At 39.3% G+C, this 20037-nt stretch overlaps 1 protein-coding gene across 1 annotated transcript in view; it reads left to right on the top strand.

Annotated features, from left to right (window-relative positions):
- Nucleotides 1-4999: 4999 nt before the first annotated feature.
- LOC5572105 (protein timeless homolog) overlaps nt 5000-20037 on the top strand; it is a 233217-nt gene continuing 218179 nt past the window's right edge. Inside the window, exons 1-2 of the mRNA XM_021849051.1 lie at nt 5000-5634; nt 6317-7092. Coding sequence (XP_021704743.1) covers nt 5209-5634; nt 6317-7092 — 1202 coding nt within the window. The 5' untranslated portion in view covers nt 5000-5208. The remainder of the gene's footprint in view (nt 5635-6316; nt 7093-20037) is intronic.

A 20037-nucleotide genomic window follows, 5' to 3' on the forward strand; every position in this document is an offset into this window, starting at 1 on the left:
CTTCGGCGGCGTGCAGGAGAACGGCGTGTGGCGGCGAAGGATGAACCACGAGCTCGCTCAACTCTACGGCGAACCCAGTATCGTGAAGGTAGCTAAAGCTGGAAGGATACGCTGGGGAGGGCATGTTGCAAGAATGCCGGACAACAACCCTGTAAAGATGGTGTTCGCCACGAATCCGGTCGGAACAAGAAGGCGTGGGGCGCAGCGAGCTAGGTGGATTGACCAGGTACACCAGGACCTGGAGAGCGTGGGTCACAGTCGAGGATGGAGAGAAGCGGCCATGAACCGAGGGAATTGGCGAAATATTGTTGGCGAGGCTTTATCAAGATAATTGATGTAAAGCCAAATAAGTAAGTAAGTAAGTCGGCAAAGGATTAGTTCGATGGCAGCCCGAGGATCAACAGGAACACAGTTGTTTACAGCGATGGAAGATGCTGTTCGCCCTGAAGAATCTGAACTGAGCCGAGAGTTAGCCGAGAAGGTAACGGATTGCCAGGATGTGGACCATTCGTAAAATTCCAGAGAACAATTATTTTGTCGAGATAAGAATCACAATACAATAAAGAGAAATAGTGTTTGTTTTTAAGGACAAATAAAAAGAGTTTTAAAAAAATATTTCAAAGATCTTTATGTGATTTTAGTTATTAATGCTTATTCATATACAGGTACAGGTATGGCAATTCGATTAACACGTAGGTTCATTTGTACATCGATTATGTTTATTCAGGTATGTTTATTAACCTTCCATGATAGTCCTGAATCGTGGAGAATTGTGCAGACAGAAGAAACACTAATATTGATGTGAAAATGCATTTGGAACTTATGGTTAGCTTCATCCAGGAAAAGCAGCGGCTCTTTTTTATACAAAACAACTAGCCATGCTCGCATATCACTTGAAAATTTCTCATAGGTTTGTTGTCGTTGCTTTCGCTGGAACAAACCATCCTTCTCATACTTGGTGAACCAATTATAAATGGTTGCTAATGATTTTCCATATATTTTGGCCAAAGCTTGCTCACGGTGTGCTGGAACACACAAATTATCGAACTTGCATGAACCTCCGATCTTTTTTCACTAAAAGTTAGCCTTGATAGTCAAAAATAGCTTGCGGAATATTAAAAAATCTTTCATCGGCAAAAATTTTAAAAAAGTCGATTTTTGTATTTCATCTTTCTCCCATGTATGAGTTCATAGGAGAAAATGAGAGTTAAACTAATTTTGATGCATTGCAATAGCCCAAAGACCAATTTGACATACCTTGAACACAAATTAATTATAAGACCTATCAAATTGAGCATAATTTCTACCTACATTCACACAATGTGACCAGCCCATGGTGGTATGCCGTTTATTAATGACCAATTTTTTACACAAATTTGAGGTAAACATACTACTACTTAAAAAATCTAATCATTATGAGTAAATTAAAAATCGAATTTAGTACTATTCCATTTAATTCCACTAGAGTTTGTATCCTTTGACAGATGCGCGTATTTCGACCTGTAAGGCCGTCTTCAGTGTCATGTTATAGACTCGGCAATAATAATCAATGTTTCCAATTCCACTGAATAATTGAAATCATTGGAATTCGTTATTGAATACGAAGCCTTTTTAAGATAGTAAACAATTATATAATTACATACAATCATTAAAATAAACAGATATACAATTATATAGGGCACTGCACTGTTTCGATTTAGTATGGTATTTTCGCTCTAACTGGTCTTGTTATTCACTTTTTATTTTGAGTGATAGATAGAGGAAGACTTTACACAAACCTCTATACGGTGTGTCTGCATCCAAAACTAGAACGTATACAAATATTGTAAAATATCGTTACATATAACCCTGTATACAGAAAATGATGTGAAGATAACAAATATCTATGATAGTCTTATATTTCTTGTACGTGTATCAATATTTTTTAATATTTGTAAAGTTTTCATGCAGAATTGTGTTGAGGGTGGTTTGGGTGCGTTTGCTAAAATATCACATCATTAACGTATCTTTAGTTACATTCACCTACTTAAAACTAAATACAAACTTAAATTTATGTGTCTATGTTGGTTTTTGAAATTGTTATGTCTGTTTTGCATACTGTGCCCGCCTTAAGTACGAAGTCGTGAGTAAAAGGGCAGGATTACGTGGGATCGATTTGTTATCTTCGCCACATTTATTATTCATCTTATGAAAAATAATTGGAGTGAATACACTTTTATTCAAAATCAGGCGCTTCAAACCCCAAAAATAAGGTGAGCATTGCGAAATATATGAGTAGATTATTGAATGCACAAAACTTGTACCATAATGAGCTTGAGACCATATTTAGGCTGTTTAAGTCATTTACTGTTAATCATGTTATAGTGAACCCTCTTTCAAGACTTTTGCGTATAAGCACATGAATTAAGCATATACTGCCATGTGTATCCCATTATGAGAATTGATCATTGAATGTAGTTTTTGCAAGTGTTCACCGCATCAAAACAAAGGCGCCACTGTATATGGGATTTAACATTGTGACAGCATTGCTGTTCTGTCAAACACACAAGGCTACGGTGGCGCTATCTATGCTTTCCATAGCGGCCGTTTTGGTTATTTTAATGATCCATTCCTATTCTGATTGGAAAACTATGCCGCATACGTTAAATATTACTGATTTGATTCAACTATTATGATCAATTACACAGCGTAACAAAAATGACATTTTTGCGTGTCTCAAGGATCAAATTATGTGTCTCTAGTAGATTTTGGGTCGCTGAATTTGATGCCGTTCTCAGAAATGTTCCAGCACGTCACAATTTTTAGCTACAGGTCGCCAAAGTTGTATAAAACACAGGTTTTATTAATGTTTACATGAAATTTAATGTATAATTTATCAAACTTTTTTGTGATTTTATCCACCAATCATACAAAATAGGACTTGAACTTTCAATTTAGATATAATTTGGTTGTAAATTTTACCATTGAATTCAGTTGAAATCGATTTTTTGAACATGATTGCAGTCTCCATTTAAAATTCTTCGTTTCTATTATATGGCATAAGACAATACTTTTCAGAACAACCAAAAAATAACATTTTACCTGTGGGAGAATTATGAAATTTGTTAAAAAGTATTGTTTAACACATGAAGTTTGAATTTTGTGACAAATTAAGCAAATAAATTGCCATACAAGTTGGAAAACTTGTATGCAAGTTGGCTGAAATCGTCAAAATTAGCATTTTCAAAAGTCAATATCTCAAAACTAGACGTGCTATGATATTTTTGAAAACGGCAATAGATTCAGCAACCCCTGGTTGAGTAAATAGTGGTATTTTGTAGCTGGACACAAAAACGTGTTCCGCAGTGTTACATAATTATGATAACATGATAGAAAGAGCATGCATAATTGGTGACTATTACAGAAAACATTTTGGTCTCCATAAATTTTGTTTATAATTATAGTCTTTATGGAACGAGGCTTTCGATTCCCGGTTGGTTCACCTCGACTTCACTTTTGATTTTCATTGCAATTAATGGTTTAATAATCTTGCTCATGAAACACCAAGTTGGTACACGCAGTCTCTGTCCCAGCTTTTCTGAAGTGAAAAGTGAATTTTTCATTATATGAAATACGGCATACCGCCATGGGCTGGTCATATTGTGTGAGTGTATGTAAGAGATAATGCTTAATTTAAAACATCTGATAATTCATTTGTGCTAAAGATATGCCAAATTGGTCTTTAAGCCGTTAAAATTCATCATATTAGAGTAACTCTATAATTCTCCTATGAACCCATATATGAAGAAGGCCCAAAAATACAAAAATCGACTTTTATCAAATTTTTGCCGATGAAAGATTTTTTTATATACCAAATACATTTTTTGACTATCAAAGCTAACTTTTAGTGAAAAAAGATCGGAGGTTCATGCAAGTTCGATAATATGTGTGTTCTAGCACACCGTGTTGCTTTGAGATGCCCAAGAAGTAGTGTTCATATAGGGCATGATAAACTGTGTTTGGATTTGCCTGTCGTTGTCGGACGCTTTGGATGATAATATTAGCCATTGGATGCTGAGGATAGGTAAACTTCAATGTCTTTATTATGCATGAAATAGGGAGTTAAATACTTACTTGCCAACACAAAACTCAAGAATAGAATACAATCTTAATGTTTAATGCATTCGATGTTGAAGATCAACAACGATAATATTTAATAGATAACGATTCTCAAGTTTCTTCATTTACATTTAGGACCAGTGACATTACTGAAAATAATGACATGTTGTTTGACAGATAACAAAGTCGGAAGAAAAGTTCGGTTCGGCAGTCTCACCACCGAATTCTAACTTAGTGCTACGCCGACAATACTCTCCACTAAGTGAGCGCCGCAATGAATCCAATATTGACAATTCGAGTGACAATTAGAAGTTCGGCAGGCAAAACTTCGGCGAAGTTAGGCGTCGGCATTCTAATTTGGTGCTACGCCGACGCATACACACTTAAATTATTTCACCGACCTCAGTAAAATTTTTCGCCGAGAACCCAACAGCTGAGAGCTCGGTAAATTTTAACGCCGAATCTCGGTACTTATTTTACCGAGATTTCGGCAATCCAAATTTTTTGCCGAGATCTCGGCGAACGTTACCGAGATTCGGTAAACGTTTACCAAGATCTCGGTGAAAGTTTTACCGAGAATCGTCAAATTATTACCGAGATATCAGCTGTTGGGTTCTCGGCGAAACCGTTTAAGTGTGTAAGGATTGCCTTTGTCGGCGTAGCACTTCGGTAGAATGCCGACGCCGAACTTTCGATGATATTTCATTTCTCTTATGAACTTTGGTCTAAACTTAATCTGAATACATACTCAATAATTTTTACGTTCACGTTTTCGACATAATTTTGAGCGCGGGTTTCAAAATTTTGTTCCCCACTGTATATATTTAGCTCATGAGCTGCAGCATTCGATCGCCCCTTGGTCCAAGCAAAACAAGCGGAGAAACGTCAAAAACGGCTATCAAAACAAAGTTGTTTGCGCGCGCAAATCGACAATCGCCAGTGTTTTCGTTCGATCCCGGATTAACTAGTGCGCAGTGCGTGTCGTTCCGGAAGTTTTTCGCGTTCGCGGCCGTTTATTAGTGATTACGATAAATTTAAATTTCACGGTTTTGCGTGTTATTGTGTATTGAAGTGTTCCTAGTGCAGAACTGATAAGAACAAACGTGAAAAATGTCGATTTTACTAGCGGATATCGATGCGACGTGTTCGGCACTGGGGTGGGATGATGGATGCAAATATCATATGGAACCGGATGCCATCATGGGTCTGAAGCATCTGATCTGGATATTGAAACGGGACAGCGACGATCACGAATATCGCCGGTACATTGGCCAGAAGAAGGTGATGCAAACCGATCTGATTCCGATGCTGATGAGCAACTTCGACAATCCGGACGTGGCCGACGTTTTGCTACGTTTGATTGTGAATTTGACCTACCCGACCCTGCTGCTCTACCAGGGCACTCAGCCGAAGGATGCAGTTGGTCGGAGGAACTATCTGCATCTGGTGGAAATTCTCCAGGGCTACAAGGAAGCGTTTGCCGTTCAGCAGGCTTGGGCTGCCCTCGGGGATCGGCTGCAGAAAGTGCTACAAGTGGTAAGCTTTCTTAGTTCGCTTTTCGCTCTCAAGAGTTGCGTGGTAGTTTTTACGCTGGTAAACCGCGCGACAACTGGAAGGTTAATAGGGCAAATGTACCATTAGCACCTAAGGGAAAACTGCAAAAACATGATGATTAAATCACAAAATATATAATTTTAACGTATCAGTCGATAGATTTCTAATCCTTCTATGATTCAAATGAATAATAATCACGATTTATTTGAAATTTCACTGCAAACCATTGATTTCTTATGGGCCCCTCCACTGATGCAGCACTATAGGTGCAAAGGAGCAAACAATTTAAGCAAAATAATTGTTTTAAGTAGTTTTACGGTTAAATTTCATGAATATTTTTCGATTACTTGTATCATTTTCGCATCGTACATCATAGAAAAATATCACATAAACATTTATTAGTGCGAAACATGCCAAAACACTATTTTAGCTACCTCCACTAAGGGAGCGTTTGCCCTATACCAAAATTTGCCCCTTTGAGAACCCTATCCAACTTCACCACTTGCTTATCTCCCGAATGGCTCTGATTTTACCATATTTCGACATTTAAAAACCATCAAAAATAGTCCGGTTGAAAACCCCTGGAATGACCATCATAAGACCTTCCCTTGTAAGCTAAATGCTATATGTAGATGTTTCAAATCATACATTTGTTTCATTCCAGGATTGGGCAGAACGAATCGAAGAGCAAGAGTTAATAATCGAACGGATTCTCACTCTTACGCGAAACGTTCTAAATGTCCCATCGAACATGGACATGGAGAAGCGCTTCGACAACGATGCCAGTTTACACGATCAGGTCTTGTGGGCATTACACGAGGCGGGTGTCCTCGACTTGATCCTATACATTCTGGGGTCGGAACACGAACACCAGTATCATCTACATGCTCTGGAAATAACTTGCCTAGCATATCGGGAGCAATCGGCCACCAGTTTGGCGGATGCTTCGTATCAGAGAAGCGCCACTGAAAAGCATCGTGATGAATTGGAACTGCTGGCGGCCAGGAAACGGGAAAAGGCCAAACAGCTCAGCAGGATTCCGGCTGCGCGGCATTCGCGTTTCGGCGGAACTTACGTTATTCAGAACATGAAATCGATCTCGGACAATGATCTGATCTGCCATCAATCGCTGCAAAAGGCCCTGCAGATGGAGTTTGACACGGACAAAAAGCGGGTGAAGAAAAGCTTTCGAAATGTGCGCGAAACGGGAACTATCGAGCGGAAAAGTGCATTTTCGGTGCGGTTGTTCTTGCGTGAATATTGTATCGAAGTGCTTCGGTCGTCTTACAACAATTTGGTGCGTCAAGTGCGTAAGATTTTGGAGAGAAATGCTCACGGTCAGGAGGCCAGCGGCGGACACGACGATTCGTATTTGCTGTGGGCCATTCGCTTCTTTATGGAATTCAACAGGGCGAGTGGATTTAAGGTGGAGCTAGTGAGGTATGTCTAATTTCTTTTCTATATATAAAGCATAGTCGATTTCACGATTTTTGTGGTTTAGTTATTCAATGGGTGGTTCAGTATATCAACTACTGAAGTGTAACTTGAACAACCATCTTGAGGGGCCGACTCACCTGTCTCATGGCAAATACCTATTCAGTTGTGATTTCCATTATGAGTCTTCGTATCATCTGATATGTAACTGTCCAGTTCTCACGCACCTCTGATTCCGATTACTTGGTAAATAGCACGTATGCACGTTTTTGAAACCTGAAACATAAAATTTCTAAATATAATAGAAAATGTTCTTGGTCTTTGAATTTTACTTGACTGGAAATCTCATATTACTCCACAATACCCTATATGTTCAACCCCGTTATTCTCTCAACTTATTGTAGACTGTTCAACAAAGATTTAACCATGGAAATACTGCATTTAACAATATGCAAGCTTTACGATTCTCGGCTTGTTCATTTTGCCCCAATGGGGCACTTACTTTACCCCGCTTAGAATCTTCAGTCTGGGATAAGATATTTGAAATTGAAATTTGATATTGAAATATGAATCATAATGTGGTGTGGCTCAATCGATCGGTAATTAAATTTTGCTCGGTACGTCTTCGTCTATGCGAATTCAGTGAAAAAGTGCAAAGTACAATTACACTTTGAAAACGAATCTATATTGTAGGTAAGTTCGAATATCTACCGTGGTGGTACAGTACTGACCCGATATTTTCAGCCCCCGATATTTTCAGCCCCCGATTTTGTCAGCTTTTTGATCCGATTTTGTCAGCCTATTTTAAATTTGTCACAAAATTGTTATCGTCATGTTTTATCACGTTTACATTAAAATTGATGATAATGTTTGATGTCGGCAGTTTGATTTTTGCTGTGCGAATATAAAACCAAAATCGTTCAGCATGTGCGAGATGTTTATTAATACGGTCGAGTTTCGCTTCTCGATTGATGCTCCCCGGCCGTCGTGGGTTGAGATTGCGGATTTCGTAAAACAGATACACTCGGATGTGTTGGATGTAGAAACCGTCTATAAACAGGGCCGTCCATTTTCAATTCATTGAAAGCATTTTCAGTCCCCAACTGACTGACTCAAGCTTCCCTTTTGATTGAAACTCTACTGTTTCGTTTCAATCCGACAAACATTTCCTTTCATCGCAGCAAGCGTAGTCTTTCATTTCTTTCGTTCTGCCTGTGCGTTGCGCGTCATATATCAGAGCCTCACCACAGCGAGCTGGTCTTTCAATCGGTAGTCTCTATCTTTAGGAGCTGATTGATTCAAATGAACGACGTTGTGGCCCGCATACTTTCTCTATCTTAATTTATTACCTAACAAGTTATATACATTACTATTGCAAAAAATAGGTAAAATCCAATTTGAAACATTTTGATAGATTTCAATAAAATCAAATGAAACGAAATTCTTACTCTTTCATTTCACCTTTCTTGTGCTCTGCTTTCAATCAGGCAACGAAACGAATGAGTGGTGAAAGAAGAACGAAGCGACGCAGTTGTTCGTCACCATCGAGACGACGCAACCAAGCCTTCGTGTTTCACAAAATCCTTTCGAAAATGCACAGCCCTGCCGTCTATAAATTAACGGAAAATCGGAGCGTGTGCATCAAATACAAGACTGAGACCGCTATGTTAAAAGCATTAGGAATGAATTCGGAACCTCAAAAATTCCAATATGCATCCGGAAAATCTGTGGAAGTTTGCATGGTGAATGCAGGTCGCAATGTCGAATACGTCCGGGTATTCGACCTCCCGCCGGAGATCTCGGACGACGACTTGTTGGTATCATTCAAACAATACGGAAAAGTAGATCGAATAGTAAGAGAAAAGTTCTCAGGAAATTTAGGCTTGGACCATGTATACAATAGTGTGCGAGGTGTATATATAGACATGGAGAAGGAAATTCCGTCATCGATTATGGTCAAAAATCGGAACGCAAAGCTGTTCTATGACGGACTGAAGGATCAATGCTTCCTTTGCCAGTCTAGAGAACTAATCTAAGGAACACTTGTCCAACAAGGAAAAACGGTAGCAAGCCCAACACGTACGCTGCAGTCACCAGAGCAGAAGAACCCGTCAGTTTGATACAGGAACCGTTAGCCACGTAAGACGATATCGTAGAAGTAATAGAGGAAGAAATCCTTGAAGAAACTTGGGAACTCGATAAGGCACAAGCAGAGAAGAAACAGCAAGCAGGAAAACAGAAACCGGAGATCGATGATGACTACATCCATAGGACATATGGTATTCCGAATGCATCACAACTCGTGAATAACTTCAACGATGTAATGGAAGAACAGAAGAAGAAGCTAGTAGCAAGCCACCGTAGGGCCCAATTTGCCTCTTCAGGATCTGTCGAACGAGCCCCTCCGAGGAAAAGTTCTCGCAAGGGCGATAGATAGTGTAGTAAGAATCTTTTTAGAATAACTCATGTGTTATTTTGTTTGGTAATCGGCTCCGTTAAGGTTTGAAAAACCGCATGAGCCTAATTAAATGATTGGTTAAAAAAAATGTTTGATGTCAAACACGCATGGGCGTAGCCAGAGGGAGCAGTGGCAATGCCTTTTATTAAGTGTTAAAAATCGATATTACCAATATAAGGGAGGGGGAGCCCTTGATAAAAAAAAAAACTGGCTACGCCCATGTCCATCGCCCTCTTAAAAGTCCATATAACCATGTAACACGTGAAAATTTGGAAAACAGGAACAAAATAAAATGACCCGATTTTATCAGGTTCCCCATTTTGTCAGCCTAAAATTTATCGAGGTGCTGACAAAATCGGGTCCTTACAGTAGGATTCTACCCCATTACCCCGAATCCCATTACCCCGAATGCCATTAACCAGAACGCCATTATCCCTAATTCCAAAACCCCGAACGACCCATCACCCCGAATGATATTACTCCGAATTCCAATATGATGGGGAAATGTCATCAATATCATCATGTCAAGATAATTGTGAATTCGGGGAAATAGCATTTGGGGTGATGGAATTCGGGGTAATGGTACATTCGGGATAATGGAATTCGGGGTGATGGCATTCGGGGAAATGGCATTCGGGGTAATGGGGTAGAATCTCAACTACACGCAGTGATGCATTTTGAACTGAACGCGAGCCAAAACTGAACGGAGCAAGTTCAAATTTTGCTCGAGAACGCAGTAGACAGTGAACTCCCGAGCCGGAGCCCACTGCTGCTCTCGAACGCCCCGTTCAGATCGCAATGCACTGCAATGGTAATTAAAGCACAGATTTAGGTTTTTACCAGGAGAAGGTTTCCTGAATCTATAGTGAAATCAATTAAGTTTTAAATAAATATATTATGTCTTGCTTTGAGTACCTTTTAAACAACTTTAGCGCGGTTACATTTCAAATATCCCATGAAGCGATTCTCAATCCTATCAGCCCCACTTTTAATTATTTACGAGCCGACTGGAATATATATGAAACGTATGTTGACTCTAATCTTGATGTTAACATTTCTTTAGAAACTAAACTTGATATTGACAATGGTCTTGAAACTTTAACAAATTCCATTGTTGAAGCCAGAAGCATTGCAATTCCAAAATGTGAAGTAAAATTTGAATCCGTGATTATAGACGATGATCTTCAACTCTTGATTCGTCTTTAAAACGTGAGGAGAAGGCAATTTCAACGCACTCGTGATCCTACTATGAACATTATATAGCAGGATTTACAGAAAGTAATCAAGAAACGTTTTGCAGATTTAAGAAACAAAAATTTTTAAAATAAAATTTCTCAATTGGACCTTGGCTCTAAGCCCTTTTGGAAATTATCTAAAATCTTGAAAAAAAACTCAGAAGCCAATACCGGCATTGAAAGAGGAAAACAAATTATTACTAACTAATTACGAAAAAGCTCAAAAACTTGCTATGCAGTTTGAAAGTGCGCACAATTTTAATTTGGTTTTTACTAGTCCAATTGAATATCAAGTTACTCAGGAGTTCGAAAATATTCTTAATCAAGAGAACGTTTTCGAAAATGCCTGGGAGACTGATTTGGAAGAAGTGAGAACTATAATTAAAAAAATCAAAAATATGAAAGCCCCTGGCGATGATGGAATTTTCTACATCCTCATCAAGAAACTTCCAAAAAGTAGCTTATCATTTTTAGTTGATATATTCAACAAATGTTTTCAATTAGCATATTTTCCTGACAAATGGAAAAATGCTAAGGTTGTTCCAATTTTAAAACCAGACAAAAATCCAGCAGAAGCTTCTAGCTATCGTCCAATCAGTTTGCTTTCCTCCATCAGTAAACTTTTTGAAAAGGTTATTTTGAACAGAATGATGACCCACATCAACGAAAATTCAATTTTTGCCAATGAACAGTTCGGATTCCGCCATGGACATTCGACCACTCATCAACTCTTACGTGTAACAAATTTGATCCGTTCCAACAAATCTGAAGGCTATTCTACTGGTCTTGCTCTTCTAGACATAGAAAAAGCATTCGACAGTGTTTGGCTTGAAGGTTTGATCGTAAAATTGAAAAACTTTAATTTTCCAACATACATTGTTAGAATAATTCAAAGTTATCTGTCAAATCGTACACTTCAGGTTAATTATCAGAACTCCAGATCTGAAAGACTTCCTGTAAGAGCTGGTGTTCCCCAAGGCAGCATTTTAGGACCAATATTATACAATATTTTCACATCTGACTTACCTGAGTTACCTCAGGGATGTCAAAAATCTTTGTTTGCGGATGACACAGGCCTCTCCGCCAAAGGACGAAGCCTGCGTGTCATCTGTAGTCGATTGCAAAAAAGTTTGGATATATTTTCTTCATACTTGCAAAAATGGAAGATTTCTCCTAATGCTTCCAAAACTCAACTAATAATATTCCCACATAAACCAAAAGCTCTTTATTTGGAACCTTCAAGTAGACATGTTGTCACGCTGAGAGGGGTTCCAATAAATTGGTCAGATGAAGTTAAGTATCTAGGGCTCATGCTAGATAAGAATTTAACTTTCAGAAATCACATTGAGGGCATTCAAGCCAAATCTAACAAATATGTAAAATGTCTCTATCCCCTTATTAATAGAAAATCAAAACTTTGTCTTAAGAACAAGCTGTTGATATTCAAACAAATTTTCAGGCCAGCCATGTTGTATGCTGTACCAATATGGACTAGCTGTTGTAATACCAGGAAGAAAGCTCTGCAGAGAATTCAAAATAAAATTTTGAAAATGATTCTGAGGCTTCCTCCCTGGTATAGTACCAATGAGTTACATAGAATATCCAATGTTGAAACATTGCAACAAATGTCTAATAAAATAATCAATAATCTTCTATTGCCACGATTAAGGCGTTATATGTTTAGGTTAAGTTAGGTTAAGTATATTGAAAACTTTTTTTTTTCTCTTATAAGCAGGTGAAATCAACTCACCTGTAAAAAATCTGAACTGCTACGGCAAATGAAATGTAATATGTTGTTAACAAAATGCTAATAACATCTTAGATTTGTTTTACCAAATTAGGATGATAGTGTTATCTAATAACACAGAACACCTAGATATAAGAAATAATGAATGTAATGTTTAAAATGATACTAATAAAAAATTAAAAAAAAAAACTTTAGCGCGGTAAGATGCCGTGAATGCTGGCAGCACAAACTGCGTTCAGTTTTTTGCTCACTAGTGTTCAAATTTTTGAACTGAACAATGGAGATGCAGGAGTTCACTAATCTGACGTTTGAGCGGTGCCAAGTTAATTCGTTTCCATGGTCACGTAAATAACACAGCACCGCTCATAAGTCAAATAGTGAACTCGTGCAACGGTCCATGAGCAAGCTTACTTGATCACTCCGTTCAACAAATTGAACTGGAACGTGAACTGAACGCATTCAAATGCATCACTGACTACAAGTATTGCTGTGTGCGTTTGTAATGCAAATATCAAATACGGGAACACCAAATACGGTAAGATTTTTCACAAGGAAGGCGAAGTCAAAGATAACTAGGTTGGCGGTGATATGGCTCACGATTGCTAGGTGGCCTTTGATTAGTTTGTGTTAGCGCACGTCAAACGCAAAACGCAATACAAGATCTCCTATGTGATCGGCTGAACGTCTTGAAACCACTTTGTCCGACGAATGATGGTTGGCAGGTATTCCATTACCCAACGACGCCAGAAGCAATCTAGTGTGTGCTTCACTATATTCCATCTATTTCTAAAGTCATTTCTGTCGGGATCTTCTCTGGTTCTCGTACTCCATTTGAACTCAGTAACCCATCGCTTTGCCGCACTCCGCCCGACCTTCACCAAATACGGCCCGAAGATGTCTACTCTCACGTAGGTAAATGGACGTACGCAGGGCTCTAAGCGTATCGCCGGAAGCGTTCCCATTTTTGGAGCGACTGGTGTCGCCTTATAAACGCGTCACCACATGCAGCGTTTCCTGGTTAAGCGGATTTCCACTCGTAAGCGTGCTACGTGAAATTTATGACGAACCTCGTTGACAATTGTTTCATCATTTGCATGACCGTACTTCCGGTGATAAAAGTCTAACAGCAGCTTCTGCAGCTCTACTGCCTACCCGCAACACGCCATATTCATCGGCAAAGGGTGATTGCTTCATAAGACAGCTAGATGAATTAATCTGTCTTTGAGTTACTCCGCTCTGAACCAAATTTTGATTTAACACCGCTACATCATCTGGAAACGCTTCCGATTGTGCAAGAAGCCACAATGTTCTTTCCGCACTCTGAATTTCGGCACTGGTGGTCAAGTCAATGGTATCAGTAGATGTATTTTTCTTTGACGCACGCAGATTATCCACGAAATGGTGAACGTACGCTACCGAACGGAGCAATCTTTCAAACCGAGAAAACCTTTCGACATCCACCAGTGATTCTCGAACTAGATGACTACAAACGTAGGTACGCTACTCGTAATTCTTTATCGCTTTCATCTACACTTCGCACGGAACCGGCAGCCAATCTGTTTCGTAGCTGTAGAGAAATTCCGGCCCCTGGAACCAATGACTATCTATATTACAGGAAGGACCTTTTCCCCATTTGGTTGCTTCGTCTGCAACTTTCGTCGAAATCCCCCACCATTCATCAATGCTGTATAAGAATTCTGCTGTGGATTACGAAAGATGCCACTAGCCCTAGCGGAACGTAGGTTGGCAAAAAATTTTGAAAAGTCGGTTGAATGGCGATTCTCGAAATAGGAACGAAGACATTGGAAGTGGAGTGGAATGTACCAGGAATATTATTTGGTTCTCCATATCCATCCACCAAACATTCTTTCATCCATCAGAAGTAGTGGAACGGGTGGAAAAGACTCTAGCCAAGACGCTGGAGGGGGTGGCAACGGTGGAGAAGATCTACCGTTTGTTGATCTACATTCGTTGATAATTTGCTGTACTTCTTCATGCAACTCCCTGTACTCCTTTTCTGCTACATTCCGCAGACGAATCGCTTCGTTTTCACGCTGGCGTCGCGTATTGATTTCGGACTGCAACTGCCACTCTAAGTCTCGAAGACTCTGAACTTCATACTCTATTTCCACCATCTGGAACTGGAGTGCTTCACAATCCCTTTTGCATCGATTTAGCTGGTCCTGTAAATCTGTTTCCAAAGTACCGAATCGCTTCTTCTCCTCGATGCGTTGCTTCTCTATAATATCAACCTTATTCTTCAAGGCTGCCAGTTCACAGTCGCGACGTTTCAACTGCATCCGCAAACCTTCTTCCGATTCACGAACTATCTTCAACTCCTTCTCGTACTGTACTTGTAAACTGACAATCCGATTCACAATCTCCAATTCTCGTTTGCGTCTAGTTTCGATGTCCACCTGGTATTTCTTCGATAAATCCCATTTCTCCTTCGAAGATCTCCAGTTTCTACGCTAAATCGTTTCTAGCAGTAGTCTCCGAAACGATTTAATTTAGAAATAGCACTGGCGTTCGAAATAATTGGTGCTGCATCCTCAATCTTCAAGGTATCTGCATATGGCTGAAGATCGACGAAAGGCAAATCGGACGTCTGCTTGATCTGATTGACGTCTACTCCGACGGCACCTTCAACAGGATCATCCGAATCTTCTCCAATTGTGATGCTTCCCAAGGTTCCTGGGATCGATTTCACCTCTGACCCAGTACCTGCCATGTTATCTCCGATCAAAGGGTGACCCACGGAAGAAATAACAGCCCTTAGCGGCGTTGAAGAAGGGTGAACTACCTGCGGATCTTTCAGATGTCCAGCACTCACAGACATTGACGTTGGCGTCAGGTCGATGGCCCTGTCGGAACTCTCGGCTACCTTCTTCTTCTTCTTCTCTCTGGCGTTACGTCCCTACTGGGACAGAGCCTGCTTCTCAGCTTAGTGTTCTTATGAGCACTTCCACGGTTATTAACTGAGAGCTTACTATGTCAATGACAATTTTTGCATGCGTGTGGCAGGTACGAAGATACTCTATGCCCTGGGAAGTCGAGAAAATTTCCAACCCGAAAAGATCCTCGACCAGTGGGATTCGAACCCACGACCCTCAGCTTGGTCTTGCTGAATAGCTGCGCGTTTATCGCTACGGATATCTGGGCCCCATCGGATACCTTGGCCTGCCTAACGCAGTCCTCTGTTCGCTTTCTACTATTCTGACTGCTCCGCACACTGCGCATGCTTCTACCCTCATCACCGTCATTTTGGCTCAGCAACTCGTGCTTCCGAACGATTAACTGCTTTTCGCATTCAAGCCTGTCCTGAAGTTTCCGTTCATTAAGTGCTCGCTCCTTTCGATCCTCTCACGACTAAGATCTTCCAGAAACTTCCTCTCTTCTCCGAGGCGCCTCAGTTCAAGTTCAACTCTGACCCTGCGCATGCTGGACGAATGCGAAACCTCATTGGCGATGCTTCCGAAGCATTTGGAACCTCGCCTGGGATACATTTCGTACACTTGCACTGGAAGTGACCTTTCCTTTTTCCTGATTTTTATGACTATAAAAAATAATTTTGAAATGTTCGACGCTAAAAGTGTCGACTTACCGTATGTTCGTACACGTTGTCATTAGAGTACTGATAGATGCTTTTTTAAACTAAGGTGGCATGAATCACAACCCTTACCAAGGTCAAGGAATCCTGATGATGCAGCTATGATCCCTCCTCACTAATAAAACTCCTTCCCATGACAACCATGGAAATGCAGAGGTGATCTCGGTCTCTAGTAACAATGGATGTCATACTAACATTCCCTCCCTTCCATGATGACGGTAAGGACGTGGTCGGCGCCGTTATTTATTTTTCAATATTTGGAGTTCTCGAAAGTGTACATTGATTATGTAAAGCTACTCCCAAGCTACAGCTCTTGGTTCCTTGTGCAACTTTGATTATTCTGGTCAATCACGGAGTAGCAACTACGAATTGTACATAAATGCTTATGCTTATGCTTTAGTGTTATAATGAACTAATGAAATGATAAATTAATATTAAACGCATAAGTAACTTTACGCAAATCAATCATTTCTGCGATGCAACGACCGCATTTACCTAAGCTCGCAGATACAACAAAGTTTTCCCTGCTTCAGATGCTGGCTTTCCTGGTAGCAAAATCATTATTCTTCCATTTGATAAAGCTCGCTGGCTATAACGATAAGCCCTGGTTCCGTAGGATGGGTTAAATGCTTCTCCAACTGCGGTATAGTTTTGCAGTCACCTGCTTTATCAAAGTGCTGAGAAGTTCAACCTCAGAAGCACGATTCAGTCGTCGTTCTTCCGAAAGTGTAACTGTTTTCATTTTGCACTTGTGCGCGCCGCAGAGATTTCCCTTCGCTCGGTGTTCAGCTGGATGTTCATTTTCCGGAAGCTGTCTCTCGCACCCAGTCTCTGTTTCTCTTTGGCACCCACATAGTGGATGTGGCTCTATGCGCCCACAAAGGGCCATTCCGAAAGCTTGTCTCGATCTTTGCCTCGGCAGAACTCAGGCAGCTCTAGCTAACTAGTTAGTTAGTTAGTTAGTTAATCTTGTGCAGCGGAAGAAAAGATAATAAACTCTATTTATTCAGGTGTACAAATTTCCCCACAACCGGCGCAACGTATTCCATATCTTGGTCTCCGGGTTTTCCATTTTCTCCATCTCAGCCGGCACTATTATCACAGTGGGACGAATGCTCGAAATCGTGAATATTTGGTCACAATACGCGTTGTACTGAAGCGATTCTTATATTACAAGGATTCTAATTGTCTGAATTTTTGAATAAAAATAATGAAAAAAATTGTATTGATAGCTTACACTGAAAAAAAAAGTTTTTTAAAACAAATTGAGCTTCATTGAATTCTGAAATGATTATGACTTTCTTTTGCTTAGTACTGTTTGAAAATGACACACTAAAAATTTTATTGAAGAGAAGAAAATGTTTTTGTTTGAAACACTTTTTTCCTTAACAGTGCCCATCCAGGGTGGCCACCGAACCGGGAAAAACGGGAAAAGCAGGAAAAAGACGGGAATTTGAATCCATCGGGAAAAAGACGGAAAAAACCGGGAATTTGAGATGATCACCGGGAAAATAATTTCGAATGAAAATCTTTAAGCTCTAAATCTACAAAATTAGTCGTAGAAAGTTGTTACGGTTGATGGTTATGCCATTAAACATATTCAATTGTGCATAAATAACTTTTAAACAATAATGATTTAATTTCTTGTAGAAACAATCTACTTTGCTACACTATACTTCTTAGAACTGTTTCACTTCACTCACTTTAGATTAGCAATGTTTCGAAATATTTTATGATTTTTTTCCTGTTACTATTGACTTGATTTTTCTCTTACTTATCTGACTCGAAGTTTTGAATTAGAGTTTCAAAACTTCTTGCAGACAGTTTAAGCCAGACATGGCAAAAACACCGAGCCGTTCTGCACAGGTGGCGAGTATGGACCGATACACGGGTTCATTATTTCACGTTTTAGCGGTGCCGTGTTATTTAGGTAACCATGGAAACTAGTGAATTCGGCATCGCTCAAACGTCAAATTAGTGAACTCGTGCATCGGTTCATACTGATGAACATAGCACCGCGTACTTCGATTTCAACACTCTGGTGTAGTACTGCGGATGAACACACAAAACAACAAGCAAAACACGGGTGTCGGTGCTTGCGTTCGACACCAACACCGGACCCGAGTGTTGACGAATATCGAAAGCACGCTGGTTCGTTTCTTCTATCGGTAAAGCACTCCAATCAGTTGATTGCTGTGCAGTTGTTGGTTCCCGTTTAGGAAGTCATTGGATGACGCATGGGCGGATTTGATCCGTCTCGCTCGTGCTGCGAATGACGAGCGGGGTTTTTTAAAGTGTTTTACTCTTACGCGCGGTGGATTCGTGGATTTACTAGAAAGCGGTCGCGCTCAAATCCACCCCTAGTAGCACCACGTTTACGCTGGGTACAACAAGCGTGATTTGTTTGTGCTAAGTGTATTCAGTACGCGATGCGACCGATCTAGACTATGTTTTCTTCTGGGATGAAATAATATCGTTCAGTTTGTATTGAAACAAATTTCTTAAAAGAGTTATTGAAACATTTTATAATGTAACATAAACAAAGAAAAATCTAAATGTTTTGATTTATTTCGGAGATTATCATTATTGGAAATAAAAGTAGGAGATTGACTGCAAATTTGTTCAACTTGCCACGTTTGAAAATATATTACTTTTCCAAGAGTCATTTAACTTCTTGCATTATTCTTCAAAGTTATAAAGTGAACGGTACAAGATGTCGTTTATAAAGCTGGGTACTGACAGCAGTTCTACCATTTACGTAAATATTGGAAACCATAAAAAAATTTCAACTTTTAAACAAATGCTTGATATCCTGCCAAATATTTGACATCGTGTAAATATATGATTGAAGCACATTAAAAATCAAAATAGTCAGACCTTTTTTTATCCACGAGCCAAATCTTAGAAACACAATTGTGAACGCCGCGTCTAAATTTGTTTATTTCGATGCGCAAAAAAATTCAACATTCTCAAACAAATGTCAGTTAGTGAAAAATGTTTTATTGAAGAAATTAAGAAAAAATGCAATGAATCCTACGATCATTTTGCCCAGAATTCTGTGAAAATATGCTTCATGACTACGTCAGAGTCAAGCCTAAGATTTTCAAATTATTTTCTTGAGCTCTATTCTATTCTATGAAATTTGGGTCCTAGATTCGGTGAGAATCCTGACAATCCGTGAGAACAATAAACAATGAAAATAATTTATTCTCAACAAATTTTGTTCAAGCTTGACAGAAATTAAATGCCGTCAATACAATAAACGCGAAAAAAAATGTTTGTGCTATCCGAACAAAATTAATCGAACGAATTAATTAAAATTAATTAAATTAACGAATAGGAAGGACCTTTTTGAACTCTTGTTATGAATTGAGATCGATTATTTGTAACAAGATCTATCGATTTACCAATTCTAATTAGTAACTTATTTTTATTTTAATCTTTTTGTTCATGTGTTCATTTATAGTTCCCCTATAGTGTCGCACTGTAGGGCTGTTTCGCTATGAATCTTTATAAAATATATTGTTGCTATGAGGGTGAAGAGTTAACCATTTTAATTTAATTTAACCAACTAAGCGAACCATTGTTTTGGTCAACGAAATGAAGGAAAATTTTGGATTTATTTTAAATCAGTCGAAAGCTTGTGTTCTATTCGTAATAGGAAAAACATAAAAGCTATGTAAAAAAAAACGATTTTGATTTGAGTTTCTTCTGTGCAGTAAAGCTGAAGCTACCCACTAAGCTCATTTTACCGGAAATCGGTGAATTTCACCGTAATCTCAACAGCTGAACAGTTCGGTGAAATAAAACACCGTAATTTCGTCGAAATTTTCAGCTGTTGAGATTTCACAGGGATCCGTTAAATAATTGAAGTGTGTACTTGTTGTGGCCAACAACAAGC

The sequence above is a fragment of the Aedes aegypti genome, chromosome 1, assembly GCF_002204515.2.
Source record: "Aedes aegypti strain LVP_AGWG chromosome 1, AaegL5.0 Primary Assembly, whole genome shotgun sequence".
Lineage (NCBI taxonomy): Eukaryota > Metazoa > Arthropoda > Insecta > Diptera > Culicidae > Aedes > Aedes aegypti.